Source organism: Neovison vison, chromosome 5 (genome assembly GCF_020171115.1).
Source record: "Neovison vison isolate M4711 chromosome 5, ASM_NN_V1, whole genome shotgun sequence".
Lineage (NCBI taxonomy): Eukaryota > Metazoa > Chordata > Mammalia > Carnivora > Mustelidae > Neogale > Neogale vison.
The window spans coordinates 68,477,133-68,498,370 of NC_058095.1; the positions used below are offsets into that span (position 1 = coordinate 68,477,133).

Consider the following 21,238-nt stretch of genomic DNA (forward strand, 5'->3'; position numbering starts at 1 on the left):
ATCAGGATATGTCTATGTCTGTGTGCAGGTTCATATCCTTGTGTACTTCTGTATCTTGGTGCGTCTAAGAGTTTGTTACAAAGGCGACCTCTTCTACAAGCTGCCTGGGAAATGGGGTTTCTGTTTCTATATCCTAAGTATCTCTGCCTCATTCTGTGACCTTAAGTAAGTCCTTCCTATCCACTTCAAAGCAGACACCTGTCATGTGTGATTAAATCAGAGCCTGTAAGAAGGGGCTCTGAATAAACTATAACAGCTCTGCATTCAAGAAAACCAGTCCTGGGAGCACCTGGATGGCTCAATAGGTTAAAGCCTCTGTCTTTAGCTTAGGTCATGATCCCAGGACCCTGGGATCAAGCCCCATATTGGGCTTTCTGCTCAAAGGGGAGCCTGCTTCCCCTTCTCTCTCTGCCTGCCTCTCTGCGTACTTGTGATCTCTGTCTCTCTGTTAAATAAATAAATAAAATATTAAAAAATAAAATAAAAGAATTTCTTATTAAAAAAAGAAAGAAAGAAAGAAAGAAAGAAAACCAGTCCTGGGCCAGGCTTTCCAGGGGAGGCAACATAAAATTCAGTCAATTTATCTCCCATCACTAGAAGTGTTAAGGGCTGGGTGGCAGAAGAAATTGACATTTATTAAGCACAAGAGATGGAGGAAAGAGGTTATTGTGCACACTGGAGAAGTTAAGAAAGGATGGTGTGGGGAGGAGGTCTTGGAGAAGGCAGAGCCAGAGCTGGGTATTGGGAAAGGGTAGAAAGAGATTTAGGGTGGGGAGCAGTGTACAGGAAAGGCATGTGAGAAAGGTGTAAATAAGGGACAATGACAATGCTGACCTGCCTACAGTGAGGGTACAGGGAAGCATGTGGAAGCAGTTGGAGCTGAGACCACCAGAGAACCAAGTTGGAAAGCTCTGGCTGCCGGGCTGAGCTGTTTGCACTGTCCCTGGTGGGCAGTGGAGACAGGAAGGGCCATAAACTGAGTAGAAAGAGTGTGGGTCCAAGAATTCCCTGGGTCCATATAGCTCTGGCTTTCTCTCTTTCTAAGGCTGCTGTCCTACCCCCACAGAAAACACACCAAAGTCTCTGGATGAAGATGGATGAGAATGCATCTGTTCTGAAGACTGGGGACCTCTGGGCAGGAGGGAAATCAGCCCACAAACTCTGTGGACAGCACTGAGGCCTGGCATGCAGCCCTGCAGGTGAGAGAGCCCAACTTTCCTCTGCTGTCTTCCTGACTGGGATCCTATCTTCCTCCCTACCCCACTACATTGTGCCTTACAGTTGTAGGAAGGAAGAAGCCACATGTGGGCTCTCTCCACCTACAAAATACCTTTTTCTGCATTCCCATTCTCTCCCCCTACCTGAAATTCTCTTCCCAACCCCAGTTCAAACCTCACCTCTTTTTTGGAATCCTGGCTGAATCAGCCAAGTACAGGAAATTACTCCTTATTTGTTCCTACATACACAGTGGAGTGCTTATTATTATGCACAGCTGGAGATCAAGGACAATGGCTGACCTGCCTTTATAATCCTAGAGACCAATACAAAACCTGACCCAAAGCAAGTACTCAACAGAGAGGTGTGAAGCGTGCAGTTGAGTACTACTCCCAGGGACTCCACAAAGCCCAACCCCAGCAAGACCACCGTGTCCAGTTCCAGTTAAGAAACACACGGACAAAGCAGAGAGTGACCAGAGTGGAAAAGGACCTGGAAATGAGGTCCTATAAGAAAGAGTCTAAGGCACCAGGGGTATTTGGGTTGGAGAAAAGAATACTTAGTAGACTTAGGATGGGTTTTTTTTAACACTGTATGAAAAGCTGCACAGAAAGGAGAGTAAACATTTAACCCCCAGTGGCCAAAACTGTGACTTGTAGAAAAGTTACAGGGAAGTGGGATTCAGCTGAGATTAAAAAAAAAGAAATCTTTAAATAACTAACAGTGGACTGGACTGCTTCTAGTAGCCTCGGGGAAGAGGCAGAAGGCATCAGAAGTTGATGGAAAGGGAACCGACTTCTAAGCGTTCATCCTCCGCTACATGCTTATACATATATTACCTCATTTAGTCTTGGCATCAGTCATGCAGAGAGGCATGATTAGTATTTCTGCTTTATAGATGAAGAGAGTGGAGATGAAATGAAGGCAGGTCTATGTTTACAAAGCCAATCAGCATTAAAACCCAGGTGGCTCTGATTACAAAGGCAGTGACCTTTCATCTACATCCCACAACTGCCCACTTGGAGGTGGAGGGGGGAGGGAAGGTCAGGGGCTCTCTGAAGCCCTGCACCTCACAAGGACATGGACAGGAGAGGTGACACGGTCCTGGCTCTTCTATACTTGGGCTTTTTGCTGGGGAAAGAGGTGGAGTTGGCATAAGCAGATGACTCCCTGGGACAACTAATGGGTGACAGTGAATGCAGAAGAAATGAATGCAGAAATGTAGAAGAAATGAAAAAAAACGGGCTATAGGCTTTATCTGGGGTTTCTCCTGGGAAGCGACAAGAGTGGACACTGCAGGTTGCCCATCTTCTCCTCTCTTTCACCTTCCCTTCCCTCTTTTTTCTCTCATTGCTCTTTAAAAAGCTTCATTCAACAAATACTGCTTGGATGAACTTGGTGTTTAGGTCACTGGCAAGACAGAACAAACCCCAGTGACTTCTTGCAAGGAACATTCCTGCTAAGAACTCACGGAGTCTGCTCTCTGGGATCTCATCAAAACCTGGCCCCTTTTCCTGGCAAAGTGGTAATAGGCAAGGCCAGTAATAGAACATTTATAGAAACTTTAGAGCAATGGGAGAAAATATGTTTGAAGGAACAGATTGAGTGGGGAACAAAATGAGTGCCTTGTTTCTGAGATCATTGAATCACTTGAAGATGAAGAGAAACTTTGAAGTTCTCTGTCAGCTGAGGTCAGAACACAGACAAGCCTTGCCCCAGTATCATATATTAATTTTATCTTCTTCATTCTATAACTCCTCTGCCAATAACCCCACACAACCCCTTCCCTTGTCTAGATGCCTCCCCCTCCCACACCATAACATGTCTGTAGTATAAAACTCTATTCATTCTCCAAGACCCAATTCAATTCCCATCTCTTCTTTAAATTCTTCCCAGACTCCTCCGGCAGAATAATTGACTCTCACGTGGTTCATAAAATTAGTAAACTGTGAAACACTGCGATCTGCTCTAGGTCGGACTGTAGGCAAAACTAAGACTCACCCTGTTGTCCAAAGTGTCTAGCACAGGGGTCAGCAAACTATGTCTTACAAGCCAAATCTTCCCCCTCTGCCTGTTTTGTAAATAAAGTTTTATTGGGGCATAGCCATTGCCATTCATTTACATATTGTCAATGGCTGTTTTCCTGCTACAATGGCAGAGCTGAATACTTGCAACAGAGACCATATGGTCCACAAGCCTAAAATGTTTACTCTAATATCCTTGACAGAAAAGTTTAATAATTCCTCAGTTAGCACACAATATGTGGTGAATAAATGAGTGGCAAATGCCATAAGGTGTTTTATGAAGAAACTTCAACTGGTATTCAGATGTCTGGGTCCCAATTCTGCCTCAACTACTTATTTGACTAAGCAAATGATGATAGATGATAGGTACATAGATAGTAGATAAGTAGATGGGTAACATTTTTATGCGCTGGGTGGTGTGCTAAGTATTTTACATTTCTTTTCTTTGTTATTATATTCACTAGGTCAGCATAGTACATAGTACATCATAACTTTTTGTTGTGTGTTCAACACTTCAATAGTCTCATAGAACACCCTGTGCCTTAATGCCTATCACCCAGTTACCCCGTTCCCCCATCCCTCTCTCTTCTATAACCCTCAGTTTGTTTCCTAGAGTCCAGAGTGTCTCACGGTTTGTCTCCCTCTCTGATTTCTTCCCATTCAGAGTTCCCTCCATTCCTCTTTTCTAGTCTATTCCATTCCTTATGTTCCACATATGACTGAAACCATATGAAAATTGTCTTTCTGCTTGATTTATTTCACTTAGCACAATCCCTTCCAGTTCCATCCATGTTGATGCAAAAGGTGAGTATTCATCCTTTCTAATGGCTGAGTAATATTCCATTGTGTATATGGACCACATCCTCTTCATCTGTTGAAGGACATTTCCACTCCTTCCACAGTTTGGCTATTGTGGACATCACTGCTATGAACGTTGGGGTGCAGATGCCTCTTCTTTTTACGACATCTGTAACTTTGGGATAAATACCTAGTAATGCAATGGCCGGGTGGCAGGGTAGCTCTATTTTTAACGTCTTCAGGAACCTCCATACTGTTTTCCAGAGTGGCTGCTCCAGCTTGCATTCCCACAAACAGTGTAAGAGGGTTCTCCTTTCTCCACAACCTCGCCAACACTTGTTTCCTGTCTTGTTAATTTTTGCCATTCTAACTGGTGTAAGTTGGTCTCTCCTTGTGATTTTGATTTTTTCTTCTCTGATGGCTAGTGACGTTGAACATTTTTTCATGTGTCTGTTGGCCATTTGTGTATCTTCTTTGGAGAAGTGCCTTCAATTTCTTACCCACTTTGTCTTTACAACACACTTTGGGGGTAGCTAGTAGTCTTTTCCTCAAGGAAAGAAAAAGAAACATTCAGAGGGGTCACACCACCTGAGTAGTAGACAGGTCTCAAAATCAGATCTGATTTACTCCCAGCTTGAAAGCACCCAAGGCCTTAGGACACCCTTCTGAGATTCCGTGCCTTCATAAAATGAGGGGGTGGAGGGGGATCGTTGTGGTTTCCAAGCCTTTTTAGCAAGCAGAGGTTTGAAAATAGGACATGAACCCGGACATGCAGAAGCCTAGCTAGCAGTGCCAGAACTTAGGCCTGCTCCTCCTCTGTGCTCTCTGCAGCCCCGCCTGTCCCGCTGCTCCATGGCCCTGGCCAACTTCACCTCATCCCCGGCATTCCTCCTCCTGGGCCTGGTGGATGGAACCGACACCCACCCTCTGCTCTTCCTGCTCTTCCTTGGTGTCTTCCTGCTCAATGCGCTGGGCAACCTGACCATGGTGGTGGTGGTGAGATCGGATGGGGCCCTCCGCTCCCCTATGTACTATTTCTTGGGTCACCTAAGCCTTGTGGATGTCTGCTTTACTACTGTCACGGTCCCCAGACTGTTGGCCGGCCTGCTCCACCCGGGCCAGGCCGTGTCCTTCAGGGATGCTTTGCCCAGATGTACTTCTTCGTGGCTCTGGGCATCACCGAGAGCTACCTGCTGGCAGCCATGTCATATGACCGCGCGGTGGCCGTCTGCCGCCCCTTGCACTACCGGGTGGTCATGACGCCCTGGCGCTGTGCAGCGCTGGTGGCCGCATCCTGGACAGTGGCCCACCTGCACTCACTGCTTCACACGCTGCTCATCTCTGCTCTCTCCTACCCGTGCCCCGCCCCTGTGCGCCACTTCTTCTGTGACATGACCGTGATGCTGAGCTTGGCGACCTCGGACACGGCGGCCGTGGGAACTGCCATCTTCTCCGAAGGCCTGGCCGTGGTGCTCACCCCGCTGCTCCTCGTGTCGCTCTCCTATGCTAGCATCCTCGTGCGGTGCTGGGAGTGAGGTCAGCGGGGGGTCGGCGCCGCGCCTTCTCCACCTCTGGGGCCCACCTGGTGGTGGTGTCTCTCTTCTTTGGCTCTGTCCTTTCTATTTCCGGCCATCGTCTGCCTACTCCGCCCGCTACGACCGCCTGGCCAGCGTGTTCTACGCAGTGCTCACACCAACCTTGAACCCTTTCATCTACAGCCTTCGCAACAAGGAGGTCAAGGGCGCCCTAAAAAGGGAACTCAGGTGGAGGGCTGTGTCCCAAGAGTTCTGAGGGCAGTTCCTGATTAACAGGCATTTCAAGAACAAGAACAATTACAAAAGAACCTCTCCCCCCTTTTTTAGCTTTGCCAACCGTTATCAGTTTTGATCCTGCAGCATCTTATTTATTTGTATATCAATTTTATATTGTATATAAATTAAAAATGAAATGAAATGAAATGAAAAATTAGACCTGAAGCAAAGGTGGCAACATGTTTATTTTACAGGGATGGGTACATAGCAATAAGCTAAATTTGTTTCCTCATTGTCTGAATGTTTAAAAAATAGAGATTATTTTTAAATTTTGGGAAAGCAAAGGGAACAATCAGGATACTTGGGAATGAGTCTTGTAGCTTCTGGAGAGGAAGAGGGAAGAGTGGCTGGCAGCAACCTAATGGATGGAGAGGAAATCCAAGAAGCTGTGTAATAAGGTTTTTTAAAAGGGTTCCTTTTTGTTGTTGTTGTTTGTTTGTTTTTCGGGGGACAGGGTGCTGCAGTGTAGACCACACCATCTTCAGACTCTTTTTCTGGAAACTTAAGGGAAGATGTAATTTTTGTAAAAATTTTTTAAAATTCTATTCCGTAGATACTATATCCATCATTTTCATGGCAAGAACTCAAAAATAGAAATAAAGATAAAGTTCTTCTTATCATTCTATCCGATCTCCACCTTTATCCCAGTTACCAATTCAATACCTCCTCTACCTTTCTCTCCCTGCTTTTGACACATTAATAGTAGTCTCTCTCTCTCTACATATTCTGCAATTTCCCTTTACATGAAATAATAGTGCAGGAGATCTTTTCTTATCCTACAAATAGATCTTCTTCATTTTTATCTTCAGTTTAACCAGCCCCTTATTGATAGCTATGCCTTCCAACTGTTTCACTATTACAATAGTGTAATGATATCCTTGCACTAAAAATAATAAAAGAGAACCTTTAGTGAGGCCTAACGTAAGTACTCTATGCATATATTTCCTTTAAACCTCACAAGATTCCAGGAGGAATAGATTATTATTCTCATTGCACAAGAGAGGAAACAGGCTTAGAGAAACCAATTCTGTTAGACTCAGCAATGTCTTCTTTCTGGTTCTGAGCTCTGACTTGAGCTGCTGCTATATGGTCTCCTCCCTCATTACCCTGATAGACCCTAGAGATACACTAACTATTCATTTACATCAGTGTGTGTAAGAACTTTTCAGATCTTCATGGCCCAACATGGTTGAGAAGATCTGCGTTTGTGTGCATGTATTTATTTATTTATATTTATTTTCAGTGTTCCAAAATTTATTATTTATGCAGCACACCCAGTGCTCCACGCAATACATGCCTTCCATAATACCCACTACCAGGCCCACCCAAACCCCTACCTCCCTCCCCTCCAAAACCCTCAGTTTGTTTCTCAGAGTCCAGGGCCTCTCATGGTTCATCTCAGTTGTGTGCATGCTGAGGTAGAGACGGAATTTTAGACTCTCTCCTGTAGACTAGCGCTGTCATGATATAGCGGCCCCATGCATTGGTGGGCCCTTCTGCAAAGGGCCTTCTCCAAAAATACCTCCAAACAAGTTGGGAAAGTTAACTATGCCCTTCGATATCCAAAACTATTGAAGGATAAAGAGTAGGGCCTGACACTAACATCTGAACTCTCCTTAGAATAACTATTATTTTATGTAGTTTTCGAAATGGTATTCAAATGCAATTAGAAAAGAGAAATAACAGAACTAAGTATTTGAAAAAATATTCATACTTACCAATACTGATATTAGCTTTGATTGTGTATCTTCAGTGCTTAAATATTTAATTGAAAATCCTTATTAGAAAATAAAAGAGAATTTAATAAGGTGGACTACTGTAAAATTGATATACAAAACAATCAGTAACTCCTATGTAAAAAAATTACTTGTCTATAAACACAATAGTGACCCCCATTTTTTTACATTTTTTACATTTTCACATTTTTTTAAAAAAATGTAAAATACCTAGGAATAAATACCTAGGAATAATGTAGAAAGCAATATACAGCAATATACCAAATTAAGAAGTCTACAGAATTTAACTGAGAAATGAAAACTTGGAGTAAATGGAAAGATATTTGTTATTTATAGTTTTTGAGACAACTGTATAAATAGCCAATTCTAATTCATAAACGAATGTAATAATTCAATGTAACTCCAGTTAATTTCCCAATAGGTTTTTTTTTAATCGGAATTTAACAAAATAGATCTAAAGCATATCTGAAAGGAAAAATGTCAGGAAAGTTTTGGAAGAGAATATAGAGAAGGGCTTGTCACATAAGGTACCAAACATGTACTGTTATAGATAGGATGATGTCAATATAATAAGTCCAGAAATGAATAAAATAATAATAATATAATAAGGAGGTGTACATGAGCCTTAGGACATTATAAAATCAGTTTTTCATATTTGTGAAGGTGAAGACAATAAGGAAGGGGGGAAGAGAAAAGGGGCAGTTGCCCTTAAAATTTTGGGTGGATCAAAATAGAGATATAGAAACTAAAACTGTGCAAGAACTAGAAAAAATAATGAGATAATAATAATGATAATAATGTGATAATGATAATAGTAACATTAATTTGGGTATAGAAAAGCCTTTTCTAAGCATGTCAAAGAAAAAATATATCAAGAAATAAAAATCAACTAAGTCTACTTAGTCTACTTTGAAGTTTACGATCTTAGTGAGGGAAAAATGCATTACTACCAAAATCAGAAGTTGAACAGACTGAGGGAAATGTGGTTTACAAGATAGGTAAAGTGGCATCACAAGAAAAAAGAAAATTGACTTGAGGCAAAGACGTGCTCAAATTATATGCTCAAGGAATAGCAGTTAATATAAAGAGATGTTTGATCTTGTTGATATGTTTAGAAATTCAATTTAAAAATAGTAAAATCTCGGGGTGCGTGGGTGGTTTAGTAGGTTAAGCAGCTGGCTCTTGATTTTGTCTCAGGTCATGATCCCAGGGTCCTGAGATGGAGCCCTGTCTTGGCCTCCTCGCTCAGTGGGGTGTCTGCTGGAAACTCTTTCCCTCTGCCCCTCCCCCGCTCGAGATTTTTTTTTCTCTCTCTCAAATAAATAAATCAATCTTTTTTAAAAAAATAGTAAAATCTCATGTTTCGATATTAGGTTGATAAATAGTTGGAGAACAAAAAATCCAGTGTTGAGAACATGTAAAGAAACAGCTATGTTCATTCACTTTTGGAAGGAATATATGTTAGCAGAATTCCTTGGAGGCAATTTGGAAACTTCTACCCAATTATAACATGTTTTTGATCTAGTAAGCCCATTTCTAAGAATGTGTCCTTAGACTCAAAGCACAAGTCCACAAGAAAACACATGGACCAGGCAATAAAATTGAAGTATTGTTCAAAATAATAAAGAACTGAAAACAACCCAGATTATTTAAATAACTTATGGTTAATGCATCCATTCAACAAAACACTATACAGATTCTAAAAGGATTATATGTGCTTATATGAAATAATGAACTCAAAATATATTTTATGTAACAACACGAAAAAATGGAATGCATAATTTAATCTCATTTATTACATGCAAAGTTAGTCTTCGCATAGAAAATATCTATGCATATTGAATATTCCCCAACCTTTAACTGCCTTCACGGGGAGAGCAGAACTTTGAGGAACCCTCACATTCTCACTTTATTATTTCTTTCTTTATTGTTTGGATAATTTTCAATGAGAATGTTTTCTTTTTGTAATCAATAAAAATTTTTGAAGAAGAAATAAGGTCAAAGTTGGAATTATTAGGAAGACTTTTTTTAAGGTGAGATTTTTAAAGGCACACATTAATTTCAAGACACATATGAAAATGCATCCAAATAAAATCAATTACTATTCTACATTTAGCAACTACAAGGCACTGAACTCATCATTAAAGAGATTAGAAAGCACCTGTCTTCAAGACACTAAAACTTCATAAAAAAGAAATAAATGGAATTTGGGTAAATTGGAAGGGGAGGTGAACCATGAGAGACTATGGACTCTGAAAAACAATCTGAGGGGTTTGAAGTGGCGGGGGGGGTGGGAGGTTGGGGTAGCAGGTGGTGGGCATTATAGAGGGCACGGCTTGCATGGAGCACTGGGTGCGGTGAAAAAATAATGAATAATGCTTTTTCTGAAAATAAATAAATTGGGGAGAAAAAAATAAATAAATAAAATAAAATAAATAAATGAAGAAAGCATCATAAAATTAGCATAATATTTCAGAGGAAAAATCCACCTGAGAGTAGTAAATAGATTCTAATCCCTCTGTCACTGTTTGTGCTACCTTAGGCTGTATGTGAGTTTCCATTGTAGTTCCTATAAATTAACAATTCATAACAGAATCATATGGTTCATGGCTTATCATATGATTTTAATTCAAAAGATAAATTCTCATCCAAAATATAAATATTATCAAAATAAGTAATCTGTCATTAACTGACAAGTGATAGAAAAAATCAAAGGAAAAAGAAATTTTAGAAGGTGGTCATTAAAAAGGTGAATCAAGACCTGAAATGAAAATTAAGTACAGAATAGGTCAACAAGGGAAGAAGTGATGATCCTTGGGAGAGTAAAAAATTACAACAGGATGTACATAATAAATTAGAAGATATTCTTCATGGAATAAATGCATTTGTCAGAAGCAAAGCACTGAAGTGGTTGAGAAATTTGGATTTACTTCTTAGAGAATTAGGAACTACTGAACATTTTCTTTTTGTGCAGTAAACACTAAGGTTAGAGTGGTATTTATTCAAATTTGAATAATAATTTCTAAGTGTCCACTACATGTCAGTCTTGTTGTACATCACCCCCAGAAACTGTGGTAAACCCAAAGGTACAATGGACCCACCACTAGTGACATGTGGGAAAAACCCAAAAGGTGCTATTAGGGCTGAATTAGCATGGATACACTAGACTTTATACACACTACTCATTGTCAATATTACATCTACTGTTTGAAAACATACTTTAATCTTTGGAGTCTCTGTCCCAAAAAAGCTGTATTGTCCACTTTGAAAAGGCTCTTCCCAAGGCTCCCTTTATGTCCTGATTCCTCAGGCTGTAGATGAAGGGGTTCAGCATGGGAGTGACCACAGTGTACATCACAGCCATGACAGTCTCCTTAACAGTAGAATTATTAGCTGATGGGCACAAATAAAGGCCAATGATTGTCCCATAGAAGAGAGACACCACAGAGAGGTGGGAGCCACAGGTGGAGAAGGTCTTGCGGATGCCCCTGGCGGAAGGGACCTTGAGGATGGAGGACACAATCCGTGCATAGGATGAAGAGATCAATAGGAATGGAACAATAATGATGAGCCCTCCCAAAATAAAGATTACCATTTCATTTATCTGAATGTCAGAGCAGGCCAACTTTAGCAGAGCTGACATGTCACAGAAAAAGTGAGGGATCACATTATCAGCACAGAAAGACAGCCGAGCCATGAGCAGGGTGTGCAATAACGAGGTAAAAGTAGTCAGCAGCCAGGACAGCACCACCAGGGAGAGACAGAGCTTGGGGCTCATGATGGTGGTGTAGTGCAGGGGGAAGCAGATGGCCACATAACGGTCATAGGCCATGGCCACCAGGAGGAAGCTCTCTAGGTCTGCAAAAAGCAGGAAGAAGTACATCTGGGTCAGGCAGCCAGCATAGGGGATGGATGGGACTTGGCTCTGCATGTTCTGCAACAATTTGGGCATTGTGACAGACGAGAAGCAGAGGTCAGAGAAGGATAAATTGCTGAGAAGCAAATACATGGGCGTGTGGAGGTGGGAGTCCAGGCGAATGAGGATGATGATGAGAAGATTCCCCAGGATGGTGGTAACATACATGACCAGGAACAGGGCATAGAACAGGTCTCGCTGATTTGGATCAATGGGCAGGCCCAGGAGAATGAATTCTGAGACAACAGTTTGGTTTCCCATTTTCACATTGCTTTTGTTTTAGCTTTATAAAATTAAGAATAATTTGTATGAAAGTGTGAATATGTATATATATATATATATATATATATATATATATATATATATGTGTGTGTGTATGTACGTGTGTGTGTGTGTGTGTGTGTGTATTCTCCCAAGCTGCCTCTCAACCAGCTTTATCTGGAGCAAGGAGTGTGCAAAACCAAGTGGGGCTCTACCACCTCATAACCATCAGCACTTGCATCCTTCTCACCAAACTGCACCCAGCACTCCTACTCCAAAGAAAAGCCCATCTATTTGTTTGCTCACCCAGTTTACACACCCCCTCAAACACCCACCTCAGTGGTGTGGCAAAGGAGGTGATGAGTCAAAACTGATCTGAGCCCATGTTCTGCACCTGCCACAGCCTGGGAACCATTGAGAACCATGGGGGGTTCCTCCAACTGCAGAATGGCACGCAGGTCTCAGTTGCTGCAGATTAGAAGGCACTAGATGTTCTCTCATCGTCAGTTGGCACTAGAACCCCGGCCCCAGCACTTCAGGTCCAGTTCCAAACACTTGAACTACCAGAAAAATGGCTCCTCCATTTTAATTTCTTTGTTACCTGGATTAATACCCTTCTAACCCACATGAAAATCTTGTCTGTTTTCTCTTTCAAGACTTAAAAAAAAAAAAGACTTGATTGACCCAAGGGACACTAGTCAGAGAAGCAAGAGTTAGAAGAGGGAAGGAATGAGATGGACAGCAGGGTACGCAGCTGAATTTGGGAGGACCCCAGTGTGCATACCTAGCATTTAAGTGCTGGGCCCTGGAGCCAGTCAACCTGGGATCCCCTTACTACACCCATACCTGTACCATGACCTGGCCAAGAAACTTTTTAAAAAATTTAATTTATTTAAAAAACAATTTTTTTCCTCACCATATCACATACCCTCCCCAATATCCCTCACCCAGCTATCCCCTCCCTCTTACTCCCTTCCCTCCAGCAACCCTCAGTATATTTCCTGAGATTAAGAGTCTCTTATGGTTTGTCTCCCTCTCTGGTTTTGTTTCATTTTTCCCTCCCTTCCCCTATGATCCTCTGTCTTTTTTCTCAAGTTCCTCGTATCAGTGAGATCGTATGATAATTGTCTTTCTCTGATTAACTTATTTTGCTCAGCATAATACCCTCTAGTTCCATCCACATTGTTGCAAATGGCAAGATTTCAGTTTTGGTGTTTTGTTGTTGTTGTTGTTCTGGCCAAGAAACTTAATCTCCATTAGTCAGAGTTCCCCAATAGGCTCAATAGGAACACAATAGTACCTAATTTATTCTGCCAAAGAAAGTTAAGACCAAGTGTGGCACTGGTAAGATTTACTACTGCCATCATTAAGTTCTGTGATGAGGATGCAGTATTTTCCCAAGTACCTCTACCCTCATCTCTATCCCTCACACTATCCATGAGCAGGACACCTCGGTGCAAGTAAAGTAAGTGGAAAGGGATATTGTGGGGTGGAAGAAACTACTGGCCCAGAAGGGACAAACATTTGGAACCCAAAGAGTGAGGATTTCCTCTGAAGTTATGACTTAAATCTATCCCTAGCTAAAGATACTAATACTAGGATAACTCAATGGAGGGTGAGGAAAACAGGCTTCATGGAAAGGGGCTCCCAAAATAGTCTTTTACACTCTGTTTACCTCACCCCCAAGCAAAACATTTAGGAGTTCACAGGAATCAGACTCCATCATTTACCTTTGCAAATTGTTGAACTCTTCCAACCTTACGCTCCATCATTAATGAATCTTACCTACCTTGCAGAATTGGAGGTTTGGAATGATTGGCTCTTGCAAAGTATAAATTACTCCACAAATATACAATTTATTTTTTCCCACTAATTGCTCTGATGATTCCCAGTTATACTTAGAGACAGGAATCGCTGTCGAGAGAGGAAACACTGAGGCTGATGACTTCTAAATCATCCTGCAAGAATTGCACTGTATAATTATAGAATCTTAATTTAATCTGTTAAAGGGGTTTTTTTTTTGGAGTAACTACCTCTTCTGAACCCCCTCTCAGCTTACCCAGCTTGTCTTAGTGTGGCAGAGCCTGCCTCCTGTTTGTTACGTCCCCATCAGCTAGAGGCCCTGCCATTGTCTTCCAACTCCTCTCTTCTATAATGCTCTGACCCCTGGGATCCCTGGGTCCCAAAGAAACTCATTATTAACAAGCCCAGTCCTTCCATCCACACTTACTCCTGCACATTTCTGAGTAAGTCATACCCTGAGACAAAATTCTGGGTTTACTCTAAGTCTGATCTCAAGAAAGCTTTCCCAAGCCATTACAGCCCACATTAGTATCTCCCTTCTTTGCCTTCTGCCAACATCTGTCCACTACAATAGTTATCAGAGTCAAATACTGTAGCACTTGGTCACCACTGTTATATGTTGTCCAATGATTTCTTCCACATATACCAATGTTTTCTTCTCAGGTGGGCTTTAAGCCCCATGATAGCAAGCACTGTGTCAATTGATTCACCAAGGAAATCCTTAATCTATTAGTTCATTAATGCATTTCTTCTAGAAATATTTTCTGGGTACCTACCATGTGCAAGGCACTGAGCTCACAACTGTGGGTAAAACCAAGATAGACATGGTTCCTGCCCTCAAAGACCTACTAGGTAGGTAGACATGGTTCCTGCCCTCAAAGACCAGCTAGATAGCTGGCAGACATGGTAACTAAACAAGCTACTGCCAAGCATCACAAATAATATCATAGGGAAAATACTAGATGTGTTAAGGGTGTATATTAAGGACACGCCTGAGTGGCTCAGTGGGTTAAAGCCTCTGCTTTCAGCTCAGGTCACGATCTCAGGATCCTGGGATAGAGCCCTGCATTGGGCTCTCTGCTTCATGGGGAGCTTGTCTCCCCTTTTCTCTCTGCCTACTTGTGATCTTTCTCTGTTAAATAAATAAATAAAATCTTTTTTTTTTTAAAGTGCATATTAAGGACACCTAACCTTATCCATTAGGTCAGAGAAGACTTTTTTTTTTTTAATGAAGTTTAAGCAGAATCTAAGGAGTTCTCCAGAAAAAGAAAATGAAAGTATCTAGAGAGGAAATAGCGTATGGAAAAACTCAGAGGTGAGAGAGCCTGGAGCTTTTTAAAGGCAAAGGAAGTTCAGTGTGGCTGAGGTATAGCACATGTGCTAGGAAGCAGGCAGAAGATAGGGGTCCTTGGAAGGAGGGAAGTTGAGTGATACAGTTTGGTGATTCCTCAAAATGTTAAACATAGAACTGCCATATGATCCAGCAGTTCCCCTCCTTGGTATTGTAAGGGCCTATTTAGCCAGAGTGGCCCCACCTCGGTTGAACAGCCATTTTGTTGTTTATGCAGTAAAACTTAAATTGACCGTGCCCCGTCCTCCCCACAGGGAAAATTACTTAAAAGCAAGTCCGGGAAACCAGTCCAAGGTAACAAAGCCCAAATACAAGTGAGGGTCAGGTCAGGTGGAGATAACAGCCCATTTGCAGGGATGAGTTGGGTCTGCCGGAGACATCCAATCAGTAAAGGGCACATACTGTCTCCCTAGCTACCACGGAGTGTGGGCCCCGCTTTTGGGCACCAATTCTCACCAAGGTGATAGGCTAGTTCAAATGTCTACTATGGGGTGAATTGTAGTTCAATTGGCTACCTGTGTGTGATCTAGCATGACTGTGCAGCTTTCTCTGTGTATTGCAATCTCGTTAACTACCTGTGTGTGGCCAGGCCTTTGCTCTATAAAAGTTAGTCTGTGAGACTGGGAGGGGTCGCGCCGGTCGGTTTGATTCTCAATGCTTGGTGTGAAATAAAGCTTTGCTTGACCTTCGCTTTGTATCAGGCTCGCTCCTTTAATCACGGACCCAACAGTATATACCTAAAAAACTGAAGTACTAACAAATACTTGTACATGAATGTTCATAGCAGCACCAGTCACAACAGCCCTAATGTGGAAACCACCATCAACTGATGACTGGATAAAAAATGTGGTATATCCAGACAGTGGAATATTTTTCAGCAATGAAATAAAGTACCGTTACATACCTTAATATGGATAAACCTTGAAAATATTATGCCAATTAAAAGAAGCCAATCCCAAGAGCAACATATTATATGATATGATTTGTATGAATTATTAAGAACAGGCAAATCCACCAAGTAAGGTGGTGATTGCTAGGGGAAAATGGGTAGTGATTGTTAATGAGATTTTTTTGGGGGGGGTTTATGAAACTGTGCTAAGACTGATTATGGTGATGGTTACACAATTATGAGTATATAAAAATTAATTTTATACTTTAAATGGATAAATGGTATAGTATGTGAATTATATGTTAACAAACATCTAATAAAAACAAATATTTTTAGAAAAGATATTATTTATTTATCTGACAGAGACATATGAGAGAGGAAACACAAACAGGGGGAGTGGGAGAGGGAGAAGCAGGCTTCCCGCTGAGCAGGGAGCCTGATGCAGAGCTCAATCCCAGGAGCCTGGGATCAGGACCTGAGCCAAGGCAGATGCTTAATGACTGAGCCACCCATGTGTCCCCTCCCCCCACCAAAACCAAGTCTTTATCATTGGAGAGATTTGTATATAGATTGTATTAAATATATGTATATTAATGTTTAATATCTCAGGTGTGATAATGGTATTGGAGTTATGTATGAAAATGTTCTTGTTTCTAGCAGACCCTAAATGCTGAATTTGGTGGCTGTCTTGATGACTGAAAGTTATCTTAAATAGATCAGCCATTTTACTTATTTTTTAAGTTTTTAATTTCTTTTAACATACAGTGTTACATTAATTTCAGGTGTACAATATAGTGATTCAACATGGATCAGCCATTTTAAAAAGAAGAAGAAGAAAGAAAAGGAGAGAAAGAAAGAGGAAGAGGGGGGCTGGGGGTAACAATTAGAAGGGAGAGAGAGAGTTTGATATGTGCTATAAATATGAATGAATGAGATATGAACAGATATGAGCAACTGATGGAGTATAAACAAAACAAACTAATTTGAAATTAAGCTTGTAGCTTTTGTTTTGAATGTCATAGGTGTAATGACACAGGATTTGCTCTCTTAAAATCTCTATTCCCACATTTCACTATCAAAATAGAAATTCAATCATTTGTATATTTGTCAATTATGTGGTCATTCAATTATCAATTGTTAGTTTTTCAATTTTCTTTTTCCTGGTTATCATTGAAGTCAAACATCTTTTCATACTGTTTATTCTTCATGAATTTTCTTTTTTTCATTAACATATAATGTTTTGTTTGTTTCAGGGGTACGGGTCTGTGATTCATCAGTCTTACACAATTCACAGGGTGCACCACAGTCTTACACAATTCACAGTCTTTTTTTTTTTTAAAGATTTTATTTATTTATTTGACAGACAGAGATCACAAGTAGGCAGAGAGGCAGGCAGAGAGGAGGAAGCAGGCTCCCCGCAGAGCGGAGAGCCCGATGTGGGGCTCGATCCCAGGACCCTGAGATCATGACCTGAGCCGAAGGCAGCGGCTTAACCCACTGAGCCACCCAGGTGCCCCGCACAATTCACAGTCTTACACAATTCACCCTCTCCAACGTACATCACCCATCCCTCCCACTCCCCTCCACTCCATAAACCCCCAGTTTGTTTCCTGAGATCTTCATGGATTTTCTGTTAATATTTTTTATGTATTAAGTTTTTTTTTCCAATTTATTTATTTTCAGAAAAACAGTATTCATTATTTTTTCACCACACCCAGTGCTCCATGCAAGCCATGCCCTCTATAATACCCACCACCTGGTACCCCAACCTCCCACCCCCCCGCCACTTCAAACCCCTCAGATTGTTTTTCAGAGTCCATAGTCTCTCATGGTTCATCTCCCCTTCCAATTTACCCAAAAGCACATACCCTCCCCAATGTCCATAACCCTACCCCCCTGTATTAAGTTTTTATTCTAATTTCAGTACAGTTAACATAGACTGTTATATTAACTTCAGGTGTACAATATAATGATTTAACAATTCAATACATCACCCAGTGCTCATTACAACAACCTTTTAATCCCCATCACCTATTTAACCCATCCTCCTGCTCACTTCCCTCTGGTAACCATCAGTTCTCTGTAGTTAAGAGGCTGAAAAATATTCCATTGTGTATACATATTTACCATATTTTTTTATCCATTCATCTACTGATGGACAATTGAGCTGCTTCCATCATTTGGTTATTGTAAATATGCTGCTATAAACATAGGGATGTGTATCTCTTTGTCCCTTTGAATTAGTGCTTTTGTATTTTGAGAGGTAAATAGCCGTGCAAGTATTGGATCATAGGACAGTTCCCCTTTTAACTTTTTGAGAAAAACTCCATACTGTTTTCCACAGTGGTTGCACCAGTTTGTATTCCACCAAGAGTGCAAGAGGCTTCCTTTTTCTCCACATCCTTGTCAACTCTTGTTGCTTCTTGCGTTGCTGATTTTTAGCCCTTCTGACAGGTGTGAGATGATAGTTCACTGTATTTTTGATTTGGATTTCCCCAATAGTGAGTAACATTAAGCATATTTTCACATGTCTGTTAGCCATCTGTATGTCTTCTTTTTGCTTGTTTTTTTTTTAAGATTTTATTTATTTATTTGACAGAGAGAGAGAGATCACAAATAGGCAGAGAGAGGCAGAGAGAGGAAGGGAAGCAGGCTCCCTGCCTAGCAGAGAGCCCGATGTGGGGCTCGATCCCAGGACCCTGGGATCATGACCTGAGCTAAAGGCAGAGACTTTAACCCACTGAGCCACTCAGGTGCCCATTTTTGCTTGTTTTTAGTTGGATTATTTGGTTTTGGGGTGTTGAGTTGTATCAGTTCTTTATTTTGAATACCAACCCTTTATCAGATATGTCACTTACAAATATCTTCTCCCATTCTGTTGGTTACCTTTCAGTTTTATTGGTTGCTTCCTTTGCTGTGCAGAAGCTTTTCATTTTGATGTAGTACCAATAGTTTATTTTTGCTTTTATAACCCCTGCTGCAGGAGACATATGTAGAAAAATGTCGCTACAGCAGATGTCAAGAAATATCACTGCCTTTACTCTCTTCTAGGATTTTTATGGTTTCAGGGCTCACAGTTAGGTCTTTAGTCCATTTTGAATTTATTTTTGTGTATGCTTTAGGAAAGTGGTCCTGCTTCCTTCTTCTGCATGTGGCTGTCCAGTTTTGCCAACACCATTTGTTGAAGAGACTGTATTATTCCTATTAGATATTCTTTCTTCCTTTATCAAAGATTAAGTGACCATATAATTGTGGGTTTATTTGGGGGTTTTATGTTCTACTCCATTGATCTGTGTATCTATTTTTGTGCCAGTACCTACAGTTTTGATCACTGCAGCTTTGTAATAATAACTTGAAATCTGGAATTGTTACTCCTCCAGGTTTGTTTTCCTTTTTCAAGATTGCTTTGGCTATTCAAGGTATTTAGTTTGTTTTATTTTTATATGACTTGTAAGTGTTCTTTGTATATTCTGAATTTTAATCTTATGTTTTAGGCATATTATTGTCAATTTTCCTTCAAGTTTGTTTATGTTATCTTTAGTCCCAGATAAGTTTCCTCTTTTTATGTGGTCAAATGTGTCAAACATCAATATAACTTGTCAGTTTCCACAAAAATAAATCTTTTGAGAATTTAACCTGGACTGTACTGGATGTATTAGGATAACTGATGTTGTTAAAATAATGAGGTTTCAAAACTCATCAAAATGCACAATTTTAAATGGATCTACTTTAGTGTATAAAATTACTCTCCCTAATCTGTTTAAAGGGAGACATCCAGGGTCATTGTGTATGTCCACTTATTGTGGCATTCTTTAATATCTTTCCGTAGTTTTAAAATTTTCTTCTTATATTATTGCACATAAATTCCATTGCTATTGAGAATAGGGTCTATTTTTTATTTTCTTGTTAATGGAATTTTCTGTTATGGAGGAAAGTACATTAATTTAATCTTTTTTCTTGTCACCATATATCTGTTGTATGGTGACACTGAGATTTCTGTATTTATCCATTATAGGAATTAGTGTTACCTTGGTTGCCTCATGGATACAATAAACTATTTTAAGAAATACAATATTAAGTGAAAATGTCTCATGAAAGATTGTATGGCTGTTCTGATAACTGGGTATAAAATGACATAAATGAAGATATAGAATAATGGATAAAGAGCAGATTTGAAGGAACATGAAGATTTCAATATTGTGTATGCTGAGCTTGAACAGTTCATAGAGCCTCAAGTGGAGATGTCCAAAGGGCAGATGACAATAACAGTTTGGACAAAGTCTTGACTTCAGACACAGAGGTGGAGGTCACCAGAATGTACTTGAGGATGAAAATGGTGGGTTTTGATGCCATAGTTTAGAGAGGACAAGTGAGGACACAAATGGACTGAGGTTGGAAAACTAGTCCATGCCATAAATGGAGCTAAGAGAGTTTTGGTTTCTGGGTTTTTTTTTGGGGGGGGTTGTTTGCTTTAGTATTGGTTTGTTATTAATGGTTGCTCTCTTTCTTTCTAAAGTGAAAGCCTATGAAAAGAAATAATAAAATCACAATTTGGGATATTACATAGATTCAACAATTGACACACTGTGTGACTTGACAAGAAATTGAACAACATGACTTGACAAGAATTTGAACAACATGTAATATGGTTATTACAAAATAATAACCATATCTATTCCTTGGGATTGTCATGAGGTTCAGGGTAGGATAAAAACATAGATACAAAGTTCTTTTATGAACCAAACTATATTAATTACCAAACACAAAATACCAAACAGAAAAGAGGCATCTTTAAACTCTGAACTTGTTTACTAGCTTTCAACTTCTTTCCCCATTCCTGGGGAAAATTTTAGGTCCCTTGGGTATTTCTTACTCCCAGGTAAAGACAAAATAGACTCTTGTAGCAAGGGCTAGAAAAATCCATTTCAGCTCAGGCCAATCAGAAAACAGAGAATACATGAAAACAAATGAGTGGGGGGGAAGGTTAAGAGATAAAATGATGTGAATCTTATGCAGAGAGAGGTAACTAGGAGACATTAAGAGGGAGGCTGGGAGTGGAGATTCTGGATCTCATTTAGTATTGACCTTAGAGTATAGAGAATTATTTTATAAAATTATACCACAATGAAAACAGAGTTCTGGCTTAAAAAAGGAGTATAGTCTCCCATGAAAAATTAGTTAAAGAATGTAAGGCATGAAGATTGTTTAAAACAGGAATTCTTAAACTACACTTTTCCAGAATCACCTGAGGAACACAAAGAGGAAGGCTTAGCCAGCAGGTCACCAAGACTTCTCTCCCCTAGTTCAACTGAATAGCTCAATTTCGTCTCTTTTACATATTGAATAACTACTATATCATTTTAACAGAATGTTTCCACGGTAAGGAAAATATCTGGAATAATACTCCAAAATTATTATATCTACTAGATAGAAA

At 40.4% G+C, this 21,238-nt stretch overlaps 1 protein-coding gene and 1 pseudogene across 1 annotated transcript; one reads left to right on the forward strand and one right to left on the reverse strand.

The window, feature by feature from the left end:
- The first annotated feature begins 4,889 nt into the window (after nt 1-4,889).
- On the forward strand, nt 4,890-5,828 carry LOC122907385 (annotated as a pseudogene).
- A 4,976-nt stretch (nt 5,829-10,804) lies between these two features.
- LOC122907386 (olfactory receptor-like protein DTMT) lies at nt 10,805-11,761 on the reverse strand. The gene has a single exon (XM_044250273.1). The coding sequence runs from the start codon at nt 11,759-11,761 to the stop codon at nt 10,805-10,807; it is 957 nt and encodes a 318-aa protein (XP_044106208.1).
- Nucleotides 11,762-21,238: the final 9,477 nt, after the last annotated feature.